The sequence below is a fragment of the Macrotis lagotis genome, chromosome 1, assembly GCF_037893015.1.
Source record: "Macrotis lagotis isolate mMagLag1 chromosome 1, bilby.v1.9.chrom.fasta, whole genome shotgun sequence".
NCBI lineage: Eukaryota > Metazoa > Chordata > Mammalia > Peramelemorphia > Peramelidae > Macrotis > Macrotis lagotis.
The window spans coordinates 155,100,750-155,117,044 of NC_133658.1; the positions used below are offsets into that span (position 1 = coordinate 155,100,750).

The following is a 16,295-nucleotide window of genomic DNA, read 5'->3' on the forward strand; positions in this document are numbered from 1 at the left end:
GACAATTTTCAACCACGGTTTTCCTCCCACTTCCTGATTTCTATCACTACCTTTCCTGTATGTTTTAGTATATTAGCTCCTTTAGGTAAGCAGGATAACCTGAAATTGTCAGGCATAGCATGGGCTCAGGTTTCAACTTCCTATTATTCATTCTAAACCAATTCTTCTCTTGATTGGTTCTATCTTCTCTCTGGCCTTCTCTTAGCATCATTCCATCCATTCTATGTAGTCCTTCTTTGATCTTCCTTCTATGTATTGTGTTCAGGGCTTATAAGTCTATGTAAGTTATTCTGCTCCATTTACTTCAATTTCTGAACCAAAATTAAATAATTATAAAGATTATTTTTTATTATGATTTAAGATATGCTATTACTAGGATCTTATCAATCCTATTTTTTTCATTATTTTCTCTTGAAATTCTCAACCTTTGTGTTTTTCTTAAAATGAAATATAGCATTATTTTTGTCTCAAATTAAGAAAAAACACTATAATAGTTTGCTATATCACAAACTCTATAGATTTAGGGCATATCAACAATGCTATTATACTGCTACCTCCTAACTATAAATAATGAATATCTTTCCAATCATTTAAGATTAACCATGTCTATGAAGTGTTTTGCAGCTTGACATATGTGGTGCCTATTTGTATCTTGGCATGTTAATTCTGTGATGCTGACTGAACGGGCTTTTAATTCTCTGGGGAAGGAGGGAGAGGAATACACAATGATAAGAAAATGATCTGGGAGCAGTTTCAAAAGAGGAAGCCACTGGTGTGACGCACATTGCTTGTTTCTCCCCTATGTATCTCCTAGTGGAAAAACAAGAGTATTAAAAAATCACTTTTGAAAATGAATGTATTATAGACCACTCTATGAATAAGTTATTTTATATCAAATTTATCAACAATAGTATGATATAATCATTTTATTTTTAACCACCTAAACATTTTAGAATTATAAAAAGGCCTTGAAACTAGAGTGGGAATTCTAGTAAGATAGATTTCAGCACAATATATTGAAAATATTATAATAGTATAGTTATTCCAAAATTTAGTATAGTTCTTGAAACATAGAAAGTACTTAATGCTTTTTGACTGACTCTGTCGGTCAATTTGCTACTTACCTTAAAAGCTTGCCCTAAAACAAAAGTTCCTTGGTCAGAAAAACCATTTTTTTTTTGTTTTGGTTTGTTTCTTAAGGGGAAGGGGAAAGGGAGGGAAGAACAGTAAACATAATTAGGAAAACAATATTAACAATGACTAATATAAAGAATTATAATGACCAAGCTTGTCACATCAAAAGGCCTAGATAAAACTGAGTGGTTGGGACTGATGCTTTTTGATTTCATTCATGCATTGCCACTATGTCTTGTACTTAGTGGTGCGGGTAGAATGAAGAAGATTAAGGAGATAATTATTTTCTGGCTACCTCCAGTCACAGAAAACACACACAAACACACTTATTTTCATTTAATAATGGGTTTAAATATTTTTACATTAGTTAAGCTATAAAGAACTAGAACTAAGAGAAAAAAATGAGAAAGGAAAAAATAAAAGAAGTTTTGAAAAAAGTGAACATAGTGAGCTTTGCTCTGCATTTAGAATCCAAAGGTTTTTTTTTCCTTCTATATGTGGACGCATTTTCCTTAAAAAGTCTCTCCAGAATGTCCCAGCTCACTGAACTGCTGAGAGGAGTTGTGATAATTATAAGTGATCATCTTACACTGCTGCTATCAGTGTGTCTAATGTTCTCCTAGTCATACTCACTTCACTCAGCATCAGTTCATGTAAATCTTTCCAGGCTTTTTTGTATTCAGGTTATGATTTCTTACAGAAAAAATAATATTCCATAATATTTATGTACCATACTTCCCCATTGATGAGAATTTTCTCCCTCCTTTAGCTAACACTTTCCATTTTTTATTAAAGATTCAAAATTTCTTCACTAAAGGTGTTATGACATTTGTCTTGGGTGTTAGAAAATACTTTGTACTTTTCATTTTATGTAAGTGGATTGCTCTGCAGACCTCTACATAAAGCAATTTTTACATAATTAGAATTTGGTCAAAGACATGGGGAAGGCAAGAAGGGAGCTGCTGGATTATGGAGAGATGGGCTGGCATGCAGTTTATGGACATATGGGAGTCAGAGAAGAGAAGCAAAAGCAGGAGGAACACATGAGAACTGGGGCCAGTCACATGAAGGCCTGATCAGAATCAAGAGAAAGAATACATGGAGGCAAACATAGGAAAAACCACATGAAAGCTGGGGATATATATGTCTGAACAGAAGATAAATGTAGAGACATAGGTAGGTGGGTTGGAGAGAGGCAAAGGCCTCCTCTCACCACACTAGCAGCGTCAGGAGCAGTGGTCTCTGCACATTCATTCTTCAGCTTTCTTTAGGAGGTTTTTGTTAAGAAGGGTGTTTTTTTTTTTTTTTTTTGTGGGGAGGGGTTATGGGAGGATGACTGGGGAAAACCAGAGAGCACCAAGCCAAGAAGGCAAGAGTGGGGAGAGAGAATACACAGAATACTATACAGTAAAGTTATTTCTTTCAGAATTCTTTATATAGTCAAATCTGCATAATGTGAATTTATATAAATTAAGAATTGTCTGTATATCCAAGCAGAAATTATACTAATAGAAGAAATTCATCAGCAGAAAATACGCATACAAAAATAATTACAAAACACTTCAAAATTAATTTCTAATTCAAAATATATATTTAAAAAACTACTAATTCATTTATTTTTCCAACTACATGCATGCAAAGATAGTTTTCAATAGTCATTTTTTTGGTAAAGATTTGAGTTTCAAATATTTCTCCTCTCCTCCCCCCTGACAGAGAACAGTTTAAAATAGGTTATACATGTTTAACTAAAAACATGCATTTAAAAAAGCCCAAATACAAGTCATGAAATGTTATGATTTGTATACCTCTGAATGTGGAAAAGGAAGATAATCAAGTCAAACTAAATAGAAACAATTCCTGTAAGCCCCACAGAAAAAACATCAAATTAACATTATTTATGTTGCCTGCATTTTCATTTTTTAAAAAACATTTCCTAATCATGTTTTAATTTGGTCCTATACTCTGGAATAGACCAATGGAACAGTGGATAGAAAGTAGGGTTTAAGAGTCAGGAAGATCTGGATTAACTGACTCTTAACTCAGTGTTCTGAGCAAATTTCTAAGATGAAAATTCATAAAACAGTTGCTGTTCTACACAGATTATGAGAACCCCCTTATTGGAACCTCCCTATACCACCCGCTCTCTTTTTTATTGTTTCTCCTTCACATTCACATGCATCCCTAAAGAAACTGAAATAGAAACTATGCAGCTTTCTTTTACAAGGCAAATAGTAAAGGGTATTCCATATGAAATGATGCCACAAATAAGTTTCCAAAGGAACATACTGAAAGAATAATTATTTACCAGGATTTGTCTTCTCAAGCTGGTACCATCGATAAAATGCTCTTTTCTTCTGTTCACTCAAGTCTGACCCCTGCTGCAGCAGCCAATGGGAAATCCGGCTTTGACTGATACCTATATAGGGAAACAAATAATCTATTTTTTTGGATGCTATTAAAAAATAAAGTTGTACATCTTTTGCTGGTTTTGGGGTGAGTGAAGAAGGTTCAGGTTTAAAATAAGATGTTACCATACAACAGAATTCAGAGGAAAAAAGTATTCAAATCTACATGAGATCTTGGAGCAATTTTATAGCCATACTTAAGATAGGAAAAGTGCTTTACTTAAGTTTACTGAAATAGTTAGGAGGAGACTCAGAATTCAAACTCAGGTATTTTGACTCTAAATCCAGCTACTAAATTTACTACTAGAACTCATTGAAAAAAAAATCATTCTAGCAAAGACTTTTTTTTTGAAAGTAAACTAACAGAATAATGACTTTTTTATTCTCTATGCATTAAAATCACATGCAGTTCAAAGGAAGACATAGAATCAGTGAAGGATAGACAATGGGTCCTAGGCTCAAATCTGACTCACTACATACTCAATATATGATCCTTGATTATATCTCCTCAGAACTTAAGGTGGGACTCTGATCGCTTGTGTTCTTTCTGATTCTAAATCCAATAATACTTATTTCAAGAAATAATATACTAAGTCCATATGATTTTTGAAAAACTAAAAAATAGGAACTGGATCTGTGATTTGGTTGTGAAGAAGAAATTTTCACATGAAAACACTCTATACTAATCCAGACTTTTTCTGTAACTCACTTTCTTAGAGCAACTGAATTCACTGAGACATGATGTCACTTGCCCAAGGTCCAAAGTCAGTTAATCAAAGGAAAGATTGGTACTAGATCTGTCATATTTTGAAGTGCTCTCTCTAAACACTATGCCACCTGCTTTTCATACATTTAAGATAAGGTTTAAGATAACTCATCATCTAATTTCTAAACCTACTCCATGCTAAAAAAACTTCATTTCTATTAAAACCACCACTACTTTTCCAGTCATCTAAGTTCAATACCTCAAAATCACCCTGAACTTTTTTCTTTTTTCCACTGCTCCCATATGAAAACAATGAACTCCTATGAATTTTACTTCTAAAATATCTCTCTCACACAACAATTCCTTCTTTGTACTAAATATAAACATAACATGGTATCTTGTTTGGAGTATTACAATAGCTTCCTAATGCTTCCCTGCTTCTAGTCCAATTCATTCTTAAAAAAGCTACCAAAATAATTTGCCTAAAGTCCAAGTCTAATTATATCACTCTTTTGCTCAAAAAGCCTCACATAAAAATAGTTTTTATTCAGGCTTCCAGAGCTCTTGGTCCACAGTTAGTAAAGGGGGTCAGAAGGAGATTACAGGGATCTCTTTGCTATCTCCGAGGCAGGAATCTAATGTTTTGCCCACACTTTGGTCTGGGTCCTGGGTCACAATCCCAAGAGGAGGAGCATTTGCTGCTGCAGGGGAACAGGAACCCTCCTCACAATTCCAGGGCAGAAAGGAGTGCTTATGGATCCTCATATAAGAGCATAGGCCAGAAAAGTAGTAAAAACCTCTCATTAAGTACTACTGTTCTATAAGAAACCATGAATGTTTGGACTGTAGACAAGAATAGAAAGAATTATACAAACTGATGTTGAGTGAAGGGAGTAGAACCAGGAGAACATTGTACACATTAGCAACATTTTGAGCCGATCAAGTATGATGGATGCAGCTCCTCTCAGCAGATAATGAAGTTAAAGCTCCTACATTCAAAGCCTCTAAGAGAAATATGAATTGGTCTCAAAACATGGAAGAACTCAAAAAGGATCTGAAAGTAAGGAAGTCGGAAAAAAATTGGAATAAAAATAAAAGTGATGTGAGAAAATCATGAAAAAAGTCAGCATTTTGATGAAGATTAAAAATATACTCAAAAGAATAACATCTTAAAAACAACATTGGGTCAAATGGAAGATACAAATGTCGATGCAAAAATCCAATGAGGAAAAGAACGCTTTAAAAAGCAGAAATGGCCAAATGCAAAAGGAGGCATAAAAGCACACCAAAGAAAAGAGTTCTTTAAAATACAGAATGGAGCAAAGAGAAGCTGATGACTTTGTGAAAAATCAAGAAACAATAAAACAAATCAAAAAAATTGAAAAACTAGACAATGTGATATATACCTTGTTGGAAAAACAACTGACAGGGAAAAGACCCAGGAGAGATAATTTTAAAATTATTGGAATACATGATCAAATAAAAATATCAAGGAAAACTGTTCTGATATTCTAGAAGCAGAAGGTAAAATAGAAATAGAGAGAATCCATTGATCACCTCCTGAAAGAGATCCCAAAATGAAAACTGCCAGGAATGTAATCATCAAATTTCAGAGTTCCCAGGTAAGGAGAAAATACTGGAAGCAGCCAGAAAGATGTACTTCAATTCTCAAGAAGCCACAGTTAGGATAACACAAAAATTAGTAGCTCCTACATTAAAGAATTGTAAGGCTTTGAAGATGATATCCTGGAAAGAATCTGGATTACAACCAAAAATCAATAACCAGCAAAATTGAGCATACTCTTTTAGGGGAAAAGATGGACATTCCATGAAATGGAGAACTTTCAAAGTTTCCCAATAAAAAGACTAGAGCTGAATAGAAAATCTGACCTTCAAATATGAGACTCAAGTGAAGTCTAAAAAGATAAATAGGGAAGAAAAATCAGAAGGGACTTAATGATGTTGAACTGTTTACATTTCCACATGTGAAGATGATACTGAAAACTCATAATAACTTTCTCATTTATTAGAGTAGTTAGAAGAAGCATACCTAGTCAGGACACAAGTAGGAGTTAAATATGAAGCAATAATATATCGAAGGGGTGAGAAAGGAATATATTAGGGAGAGGTAGAAGGGGGGGTAATTATTTCTCAAAAAAGAGGTAAGAATAAGTTTTTCCAGTGGAGTAGAAAAGGGAGGAGGGTAAAGGGGTGGTGAGTGAGCTTTCTACTCATCAAAACTGGCTCAGAGAGGGAATAACATACATACCCAATTGAGGATAGAAATCTATCTTAACCTTATAGGAAAGTAGGAGTAGAAGGGGAGGGGAGAAAGGGAGAGGGGAGTGATAGAAGGGAGGGTAAATTATGGGAAGAGTTAGAAGTAAAACACTTTTGAGGAGGAACAAGGTGAAGGGACAGAGAGAACAGAATAAATGGGTGGGTGGGGAATAGGATAGAGAGAAATACAGTTAGTAACTGTGGAGAAAAAATACTGAATTAAGTTTCTCTGATAAAGACCTCATTTCTCAAACATAGAGAACTAAGTCAAATTTACAAAAAGTAAGAGTCATTTCCCAATTGATAAATGATCAAATGATGAACAGTTGGGGCAGCTAGATGGTACAGTGGATAGAACATCAGCCCTGGAGTCAGGAGGATCTGACTTCAAATCCAGCCTCAAACACTTAATAATTTCCTAGCTGTGTGACCTTGGGCAAGTCACATCACCCCCCTTGCCTTAAATGAAATAAAATAAAATATTCTTAAGACATGAACAGTTTTCAAATGAAGGTATCAATGCTATCTATGGAAATGTTTTTAAAAATGTTCTAATTCACTACTGATTGGAGAAATGCAAATTAGAACAATTTTGATGTACTACATACCTCATACTTATTGGATTGGCTAATTGATCAATTTGGAACTATGTCCAAAGGGTGACAATATCCTTTGACCTAACAATGCCACTACTACATTTGTATTCCAAAAGAGATGAAAAATGAGAAGGAAAAGGACCCATATGAATGACGATATTTCTGGTGGCAAGGATTTGGAAATTGAGGGGATAACCATCAGTAAGGGAATGGTGTAACAAATTATGTCATGTGATTATGATGTAATGCGATTCCACAAGAAGCAGGATGTTCTCACTTAAACATGGAAATCTTATTTATATAAGCAGATGCAATGAGAAATGTACTATAAACTAAGTAACAGCAATACTGTATGATATTCAGCTATGAATGATCTGACTTTTTTCAGCAGTGCTGTAACCCAAACAACTCTGAAGTGCCTATGATAAAGAATGAGAGAGAGAGAGAGAGAGAGAGAGAGAGAGAGAGAGAGAGAGAGAGAGAGAGAGAGCGGTGTCAGAGTAAAGAGCAAAACATACTTCTTTTTACTTTTTCTTGAATTTTATTTTTTTCTTGTGGGGTGTGGTGTGAGTTTATGTTTTCTTTCAGAACATAAGTACTAAGGAAATGTTTTGCATGGTTTCCCATTTTTAACTTATATTAGATTGCTGGCTATCTCAGTGGGGGTGAGTGGGAAGAGGGGAGAGAATTTGGAATTCAAAATTTTAAAAATGAACATTAAAACTTGTTTTTTACATATAATTGGGGAAAATACAATAAAATATAAAACTAAAATAAAACCTTACATATTCCTTATGGGAAAAATGTAAACGCATCCTGGCATTTAAAGCTCTTATTCTGGATCTGACTAGCAGTATGGTTCAAAGGAAATACATAGGATGTTTTGGAGTTAATGTACCTGTATTCAAGTTCATGCTCTTATCAGTGATTACTTGGGTAAACTTAGGAAATCACTTAAAACTTTCTGACCCCAGTTTCATCATCTACAAAATGAAAGAATGACTCGAATTCCTTTTATGAAATTACCTATTTCAAGGCATTTCACATTATTCCCTTTTCATAAACTATATGCTCCAAACAACAGGGTACAATGTATTCTTTCCAAACCCCTGACTCTTAGAATTTTTGGCTTTGTCCATGACTATTAGGTAAAAGATTTTGCTGATTCCTTTCATCGTTCCTCTCCTTAAATTATTTTTTATTTATCTATTTACAAGTTGTATTCCCCAGGAGAATGTAACATTTAAATAACAGGGATTGTTCCCCCCCAGCCTTTATATCTACTGTCTTGGAGAGAATGTAAGAATGATTTAACAAAATGTATGCTGAACTAACATTAGACATTTCTTGACTTTTGTTTTTTTTCTCTTCTCATAGACTACAAATCATTAGAACCTAAGATAGAAAAAGGAGGGTATTAAGTTAAACAAATCTTAAATACTATGTATTATGGGAAATAATACTGCTAAAAATAAAAGTCAAGAGAGGCTATATTTGAGTTCTAATTAGTCATTTGTACTTGTTACAAGTATGAAAATATAGTGGCATACATACCAACATCTATTTCAGGAAGAATTAGGCAGAAAAATTGTATAAAGGATTTGATAAGATCCTTAGCAATATCCTCAAATCAGGGCTTGATTTATTGTTTTGTTGACTTTCTAGGCTTAATCTGCTAATACAGATTTAATTTGAAAGAGAATATACATAAATTACCTCCCACCCTACCACCATCAACAGTCTAGTTGTTAAACATTTACTGGCCACCCCTGATTCAGGAAAGAGAGAGGAGAAGAGATCAATATTGTGTTTATAAACTAAAAAGAAGTCTTGGATCTACACATTAGGATACTTTTTTTTGAGAGTTAAGAGGCAAGTAAAACTTGAAAGACAAAGCTGATTACATTTTAATAGTCAGCAAAAAAATAAAAAAATTACTCACCAGGTCATTTCAAAATCAGTTTTCTTAGTATAGATAAACCACAGCACATAAATATCAAAATCAATATCAAATCATAAAAATGAGATGTGTTCCAGAAGTGAGGCAACCATAATCTACTTGAAAAAATTGTGGGGATACAAATGGGATACAAATGAGAAAATAGAAAAGGTATCAATGTAGAACACCATAATTTCCTAAAAAAGTTTAAGTGACAGTAATAAACTGCTACAACAAGGAAACCAGAAAAGCCTAGGAATCACCTCAACCAAGAAATATGATCTCCCTGTAGATGAGGAGGAAAAAGGTGAAATCTGTCTAAGTTTTTTTTTATACCCATGGTATAAAAACTTCATGTCCCTTTAATTAATCTAATCATCTTTATCTATAAACCTCCAAAACTAAACTCTTCCTTTTTTGAAAAAAGAAAAACAAAGTAACCAATCAATCATAGCATATCACATTTTAACAGTAACACAATCAGTTGAAAGATAAAGGGAAAACAAGATCCCATTATACAAAGTATTCATTAACTATTAGAAAGAACATATATTTGATTTTCTATTAAATCAAATGTCTCCTTATCGTGACTACATCATATAGTAAAGTGTCTCTTCTGAATGTCAAAATCACATCACTTTTTTGGTTGATTTTTTTTTTCACACAGCTAGGTAATTAAGTGTCTGAGGCCACATTTGAACTCAGGTCTTCCTGACTCCAGGACCAGTGCTCTACTCACTGCACTACCTACCTGCCCCCATATCACTTTTTAAAAGAGATATGAGATGACGTTACTTGAAAAACATCTATTATTAAATAAGGTATAAAATAGGAAGATATATTCACCAAAGGTGCTTTTCACTAGCATGAAGGACATCAAGAAAAGACACTAAATGGAAGAGATATTCCAAATCCAATCAATAATTCTGTTGGTGGAAGACATTATTCAGATTGCAAATAATAATTTGTGGAACATCCTAAATGAGAGCCATCATTACTGGAAACAATTCTGATTAAACTGGCCACAAAGAAAAAGACAAGTAGGTGAATTCTGTGTATGACTATGTATATGCACATGTATAAGACATACGAATGAACAATATGCTGAGTGCAGGAATAAACAATAAACAGAATGAGAACATTGTGGGTTATGTGTTTTTTTTTTTATTTTCATTCTTTTTTTTTCCAAAAAAAAAAAAAAAAGATGCGCATTTTTCCTTGCCCCTCCCAAATACCTGTTCCACACTGAGAAATAAAAAGATGATTACAAATACGTGCAGTCCATGGGCCATATTCCTTTTTTTTTTTTAAAGATTTTGCAAGGCAATGGGGTTAAGTGGCTTGCCCAAGGCCACACGGCTAGGTAATTATTAAGTGTCTGAGGTTGGATTTGAACACAGGTACTCCTGACTCCAAGGCTGGTGCTCTATCCACTGCACCACCTAGCCGCCTCCAGGGGCCATATTCCTAAATAAAATGCTTTAATTTGTATTCTGTGTTCCTCATCTCTGTCACGAGGTTGACAGTATGTTTTTATCATACATCTTCTAGAAAGTAGAGTTCTAAAGTCTCTCAGAGGTATTAGCCTTTGCATTGTTTTTTGATAAATATTTCTCTTGGTTATGCTAACAGAACTTTCTATCAGTTTGGACAAGTCTTCAGTTTCTCCAAAATCATGCCCTTTAAGACTTCCTATAGCACTTTCCATATCTTTCATATACCATAACTAGTACAGTCATTTCCCAAAAGACAGACACTTCTTAATTTTCAATTCTTTGCTACAATAAAAAGAGCTGTCACAAATATTGTATTAAATATGTGTTAGTTTCTTCTTTCTTCAGTCTTTTTAGTGTACAGATCTAACATTGGGATAATTGGGTCAGAAAGGAATGTAGTTTAATTACTTTGGGGGCATAATTCCAACTTGTTTTTGGTAGAACTATGAATAGGACTAGCAAAATTAGCAAACACTCTCCAGTACCTATCTTCTTCCTTTCTGTCAATCTGAGGAATATGAAGTAAAAAGTTAGTCATTTTATCTGATCTTTAACAATCAGTGATTTGGAGAATTTTTTCATATTTACTAATAATTTTGATTTTCTTCCTTTGAAAACTGGCCAGATACATACTTTAACCATGTAATTATTGAAGAATGGATCTTATTCTTATCTCAGACATGAGATCGCTTTACGAGAAATACGATAGGGGGAGGCTAGGTGTTACAGTGGATAGAGCACCAGCCCTGGAGTCAGGAGTACCTGAGTTCAAATCTGGTCTCAGACACTTGATAATTACCTACCTGTGTGACCTTAGGTAAGTCACTTAACCCCATTTGCCTTGCAAAAACCTAATAAAAAAGAGAGAAATATGATAAAAATATCATTTTGCAATTTTCTGCTTCTCTTCTAATTTCAGCTAAATTGGTTTTATTTATGCCAAAGTTTTTTAATCTTTATCCCTAATTCAGACAGGCAATTTCTCTTTTGCTCCACTAATTTGCTTATGTTGTCAACCTTTATATCAAAGTTATCTACCTATATGGAGTTTACATGAAATACAATGTAAAGTATTTAGATAAGTTTTGCTAGATTGCTATCTAGTTTTCCCTGAAAGATTTTTTTTAATTGAAAACTAAGCTTTTACCCTTAATAGTTAGGATATTGAGTTTAATAAAATAATTTACTATGTTCATTTACTACTATACATTATATAACTACTCTGTTTCACTGCTCAAAGTATTTATTAAATATTAGCAAACAGGATAATTAATATTTTAGTATGGTTTGAGATCTGGTACTTCCAGGCCCATTTCCTTTTTATTCATCATTTCCCTTGAGATGCTAGATAGATTTTTTGGTTATTTCTTCTAGTTCTACAAATCAAATGACTGGTAGTATGGAATGGTAATGAATAAACAAACTAATTTAGGCGGTATTGTCATTTTTATTATATTGATTTGGCCAACCTATAAACAATGGTTCTTAAAGATCTAAATACCTGAAGGCACCCAAGTGGCAAAGTAGATAGAGTGCCAAAAGTCAAAAAGACTCATTTTTCTGAGTTCAAATCTGGTCTCAGATATTTAAAAACTATGTGACTTTTGGGAAGTCACTTTACACTGCTTGCCTCAGTTTCCTCAACTGTCATATGAGCTGGAGAAGGAAATCAAAAACCACTTATAGTATCTTGGCCAAGAAAACCCCAAATGGGATCACAGAAAGTCTAATACGATTGAAAAGACTAAAACAATTATTATATATATTTCTATTTCTTCATACTAGATTTTATCAGTAAAATACAGAAATGACTCACAATTTGTTTGGTTTTATTTTATATTCTGCAACTTTGTTAAAACTGTTGTTTCATCTAGTTCCTCTGAGCCTATGCTTAATCCTTCAATTTCTTTTTTTTTACCACTGCATTTCCCTATATGTTACTATTATTTAAAGCATTATATTGAATGCCAATAATGATAACGGACATCCTTGCTTTACCCTTGATTTTACTGGAAAGGTCTCTAATTTATCCCCATTAGATATAATGTTAGTTCTTAGTTTCAGAGAGATACTACTCATAAAATATTAATATATTCAGGAAAGATCCATTTATTCTTTTGTTTTCTAGGTGTTCTTTTAAAATAGAAGAGATTATATGTTACTGAAAGCTGAATCTATCAGTATATTATTTGTTGTTTTTATTAATAATATAAACAATCATCCTTTTCTTAATATTGACCCAAACTTGTATTATTAGTCTAAAACTCACCTAGTTATAGTGCATGTTTATGATATGATACTGTAGTCTCACTGTTAAAATTCTATCTTGAAATTCTGCACTGATATTCATAAAATACAATTCTATATGTACACATTCAATGAATTACAGAGAAAGAATGGGAGCTGCACATCATCTACTGCTTCACTGACTACACTAATGCTTTTGACTATGTAGATCACAAAAAAGTGGCAAATCCTCTACCAGATAATCTTAATTGTTTCCTGAATAAACCGTATGTGAGTCAAGAAGCAACAGGTAGAATAGAACATGGAACAACAGAATGGAAAAGGAGTATAATAAGGCTGTATATTTATTTAATTTATATGTAGAATACATCACAATGAAATTCCATGCTGGATGAATTAGAAGCCAGAATTAAGGCTGTTGGGGGAAATATCAAAAATTTAGATATGCAGGAGATACCATTCTGATGACTGAAGAATTAAGAACCCTCTTGATGAAAATTAAAGAGGAGTATGTAAAAGCTGGCTTGAAGCTTAAGATTAAAACAAAAAAAAAGCTAAAATCTTGGCAACTGGTTCTATCACTTGCTGGCAAATAGGAAGCAGAAATCAAAGTATTTTCAGATTTTATATTCTTGGGCTAAAGAGATAATTGCAGACAGTGACTGCACTGTGGCCTTTAAATTAAAAGAGGCTTGCTCCTTTGGAAGAAAAGCTATGGAAAATCTGGACAGTAAACTAAAAAGCAGAGACATTGTCTTGTTGACAAATGTCTACATAGTCAACTATGGGTTTTCCAGTATGACTGTGAAAAAAAGGAAAGCTGAGCGTCACAGAAGCAATGCTTTCAAATTCTAGTGCTGGAGACTTTTTGAGAGGCCCTTGAGTAGCAAGGAGATCAAACTGATCAATACTTAAAGTAATTCTGGTTGTTCACTGGAAGGTCAAATATCAAAGCTGTAGCTTCAATATTTTGTCTACATAATGAGAACACAGGACCCAATAGAAATGACCCTGATATTTGGAATGATTTCAGGCAATAGGAAAAAGTGGATGGCAGAAGATAAGATGGATAAATTGTGTCATGGAAACAACAAAAATCAACTTCAAGAGATAGTGGTGGAAATAAAAGTCTGAAATGAGGGTCATGAAGAGTTGGACATAACTGAGTGAACAACAAATATAAATATTAGTCTTTCCCTTTTCTGACCCTTCTGGATTTAGGGATCAAGATCACACTTGAATTATAGAAGAATTTTGGTAGGACCTATTGTTTCTCTTCAAAAATAGTATAGACAGTATTGAAATTTATTCTTTAAATATTTGACAGAACTTGTAAATTCATTTGGCACTGAGGTATTTTTCTTTGGGAACTTATTTAAAGCTTGTTCATTTATGTTTTGAAACTAAATTATTTATGTCCTCTCATTTTCAGTGATATGAGCATTTTATATTTTCATAAATATTAATATTTTAATTATTAGTTTTATTAACATGTAATTGAATAAAATATTTTTAAAAATTATTTTCTTCAGGTTTTGTGAATTCAATTTTTTCATTTTTGACAGTGGTCATATGATTTTATTTTTGAAAAAATCATAGTAGCTAGCTGCTGGTCTATTTCAATATTTTTTCACAAAACACAACTCTATGTATTAGCTCTTTCTTGTTTCAATTTTTTTCAATTTCTATTTTAGTGCTTAATTTGTTATAACTTTTTTTTTAGGTTTTTTCTTTTACAAGGCAAAGGGGGTTAAATGGCTTGCCCAAGGCCACACAGCTAGGTAATTATTAAATGTTTGAGACTGGATTTGAACCCAGGTACTCCTGACTCCAGGGCCGGTGCTTTATCCACTATGCCACCTAGCTGCCCCTGTTATAACTTATTTTTAAAATGAATGACCGATTGATTCATTGATATATAGCTCTTTTACTGAAGAAATTGTTTAGAGGAATAAAATCTATATCAATTTTTTGTATGTTGTCTTATAGTTATCAAAGCTCATTTTTAATGAAATTATTATTTCTATAGTTTAATCTTTAATTTTAATTGTTTCTTCAGTAGTTTTCTGTTTAATAGTTTTTAATTGCATTGTGAGAAAAACATGCATTTAATATTTGTTTTTCTGATTTATGAGGATTTTTATGCCCCAATATGAGATCATTTTTTTTTAATGAAAGTGCTTCAACACAGTCATTCTCCTTTCTATTTATATTCAATAATCTCCAGGGGCTTTCCTAAAATTCTATTGAGGTTCATAACTTCTTTCTTGTTGAATTCATTTGCATCTGAAAGGAGTTAACAATGAAACTATTATAGTTTTATTGCCTAATTCTCTCTATAATTCTTTTAACTTTACTTAAGTATTTAAGATGTAAGGTTATTTAGTACATATGTTTAATATTGATATCAATTCATTATAATTTCCCTCTTTATTTCTTTAAGTTTTGTCTACTATTGTTATTATTTTGTCTGAAATCATAACACTGCTATCTCTGCTTTTCCCCCTTCTACTTCAGCAAAGCCATTATAGTTTTGGCCAAATCTCTTATTAACTGTGTGAATTTTTATGTTTGAAATGTTACCTGTAAACAACACATTGTTAGATTCTGCTTTCTAAACCATATGGCTTTCTTGTTTTGTTTTGTGGGCAAGTTCAACATATTTTGACATTTGCAGTAATTATCTTTTCTTATACTTTCCCCTATTTTTATTTCTTGTCCCCTCTTTATAAAGAGGATAGTGAAAGAAAAGTATGTGCTCAATACTAGCTATCTAGTTTTAGTATAATCTATTTCCTTTCTTCTACCCTTTTTACTTTGTTTCACTTATAATTTAACAGAATTTTATTTTCCTTCTCCCCCCCCCCCACTTTCTTGAGATTTATTCTCCTTAGTTAAGAGTTTGCTTTGGAGTTTTCTTGATAAAGATACTGGAATAATTAGTCATTTTCTTCTCAAGCTCATTTTACAAAAGAGGAAACTTAAGGCAAGCATTTTAAGTGATTTGCCCAAAGTCATATAGTTAGCAAGTATCCAGATTTTAACTCTTGCAAGTAAGTCTTCCAGGTCTTCCAGGCCCCTAGTGGTATAAAATTTCCCTCTGCTTTAACCTAGTGAACCCTCTTATTTTCCCTTCTACAATTTCCTCTTTCTTTCTTCTTTCCTTGTTGAGCACGATGTATTTCTGTACCCAATTTGGTGTGTGAATTCTTGCCTATCTTAATCAGTTCAGATTAGAGTGAGATTACAGTATGGCCCACTTATCTCCCTTTCTCCCCTTTTTTTAATAATTTGAAATTAAGTTTAATCTACATTAAAAAGACAATAGAACAAAGATAATATGTTTATATGTGGTTTTCTAAGTCAACATGCAGCCCACTGGCATCCTTATACACATTTTATTTTTCACATTCCTTATAAGATCGTCAGAAAAGTTGCTTCCATGTTTTCCCCACAGTTGCGATTGCTAACTATATTTCCCTCCATCAATTC

At 33.0% G+C, this 16,295-nt stretch overlaps 1 protein-coding gene across 7 annotated transcripts in view; it reads right to left on the minus strand.

The window, feature by feature from the left end:
- The window catches only part of HMBOX1 (homeobox containing 1), a 275,712-nt gene that overhangs the window by 113,525 nt on the left and 145,892 nt on the right, over positions 1-16,295 (minus strand). For all 7 annotated transcript variants that reach the window (XM_074209195.1, XM_074209193.1, XM_074209192.1 and 4 more), the window contains one exon: positions 3,440-3,550. In XM_074209195.1, coding sequence (XP_074065296.1) covers positions 3,440-3,550 — 111 coding nt within the window. The remainder of the gene's footprint in view (positions 1-3,439; positions 3,551-16,295) is intronic.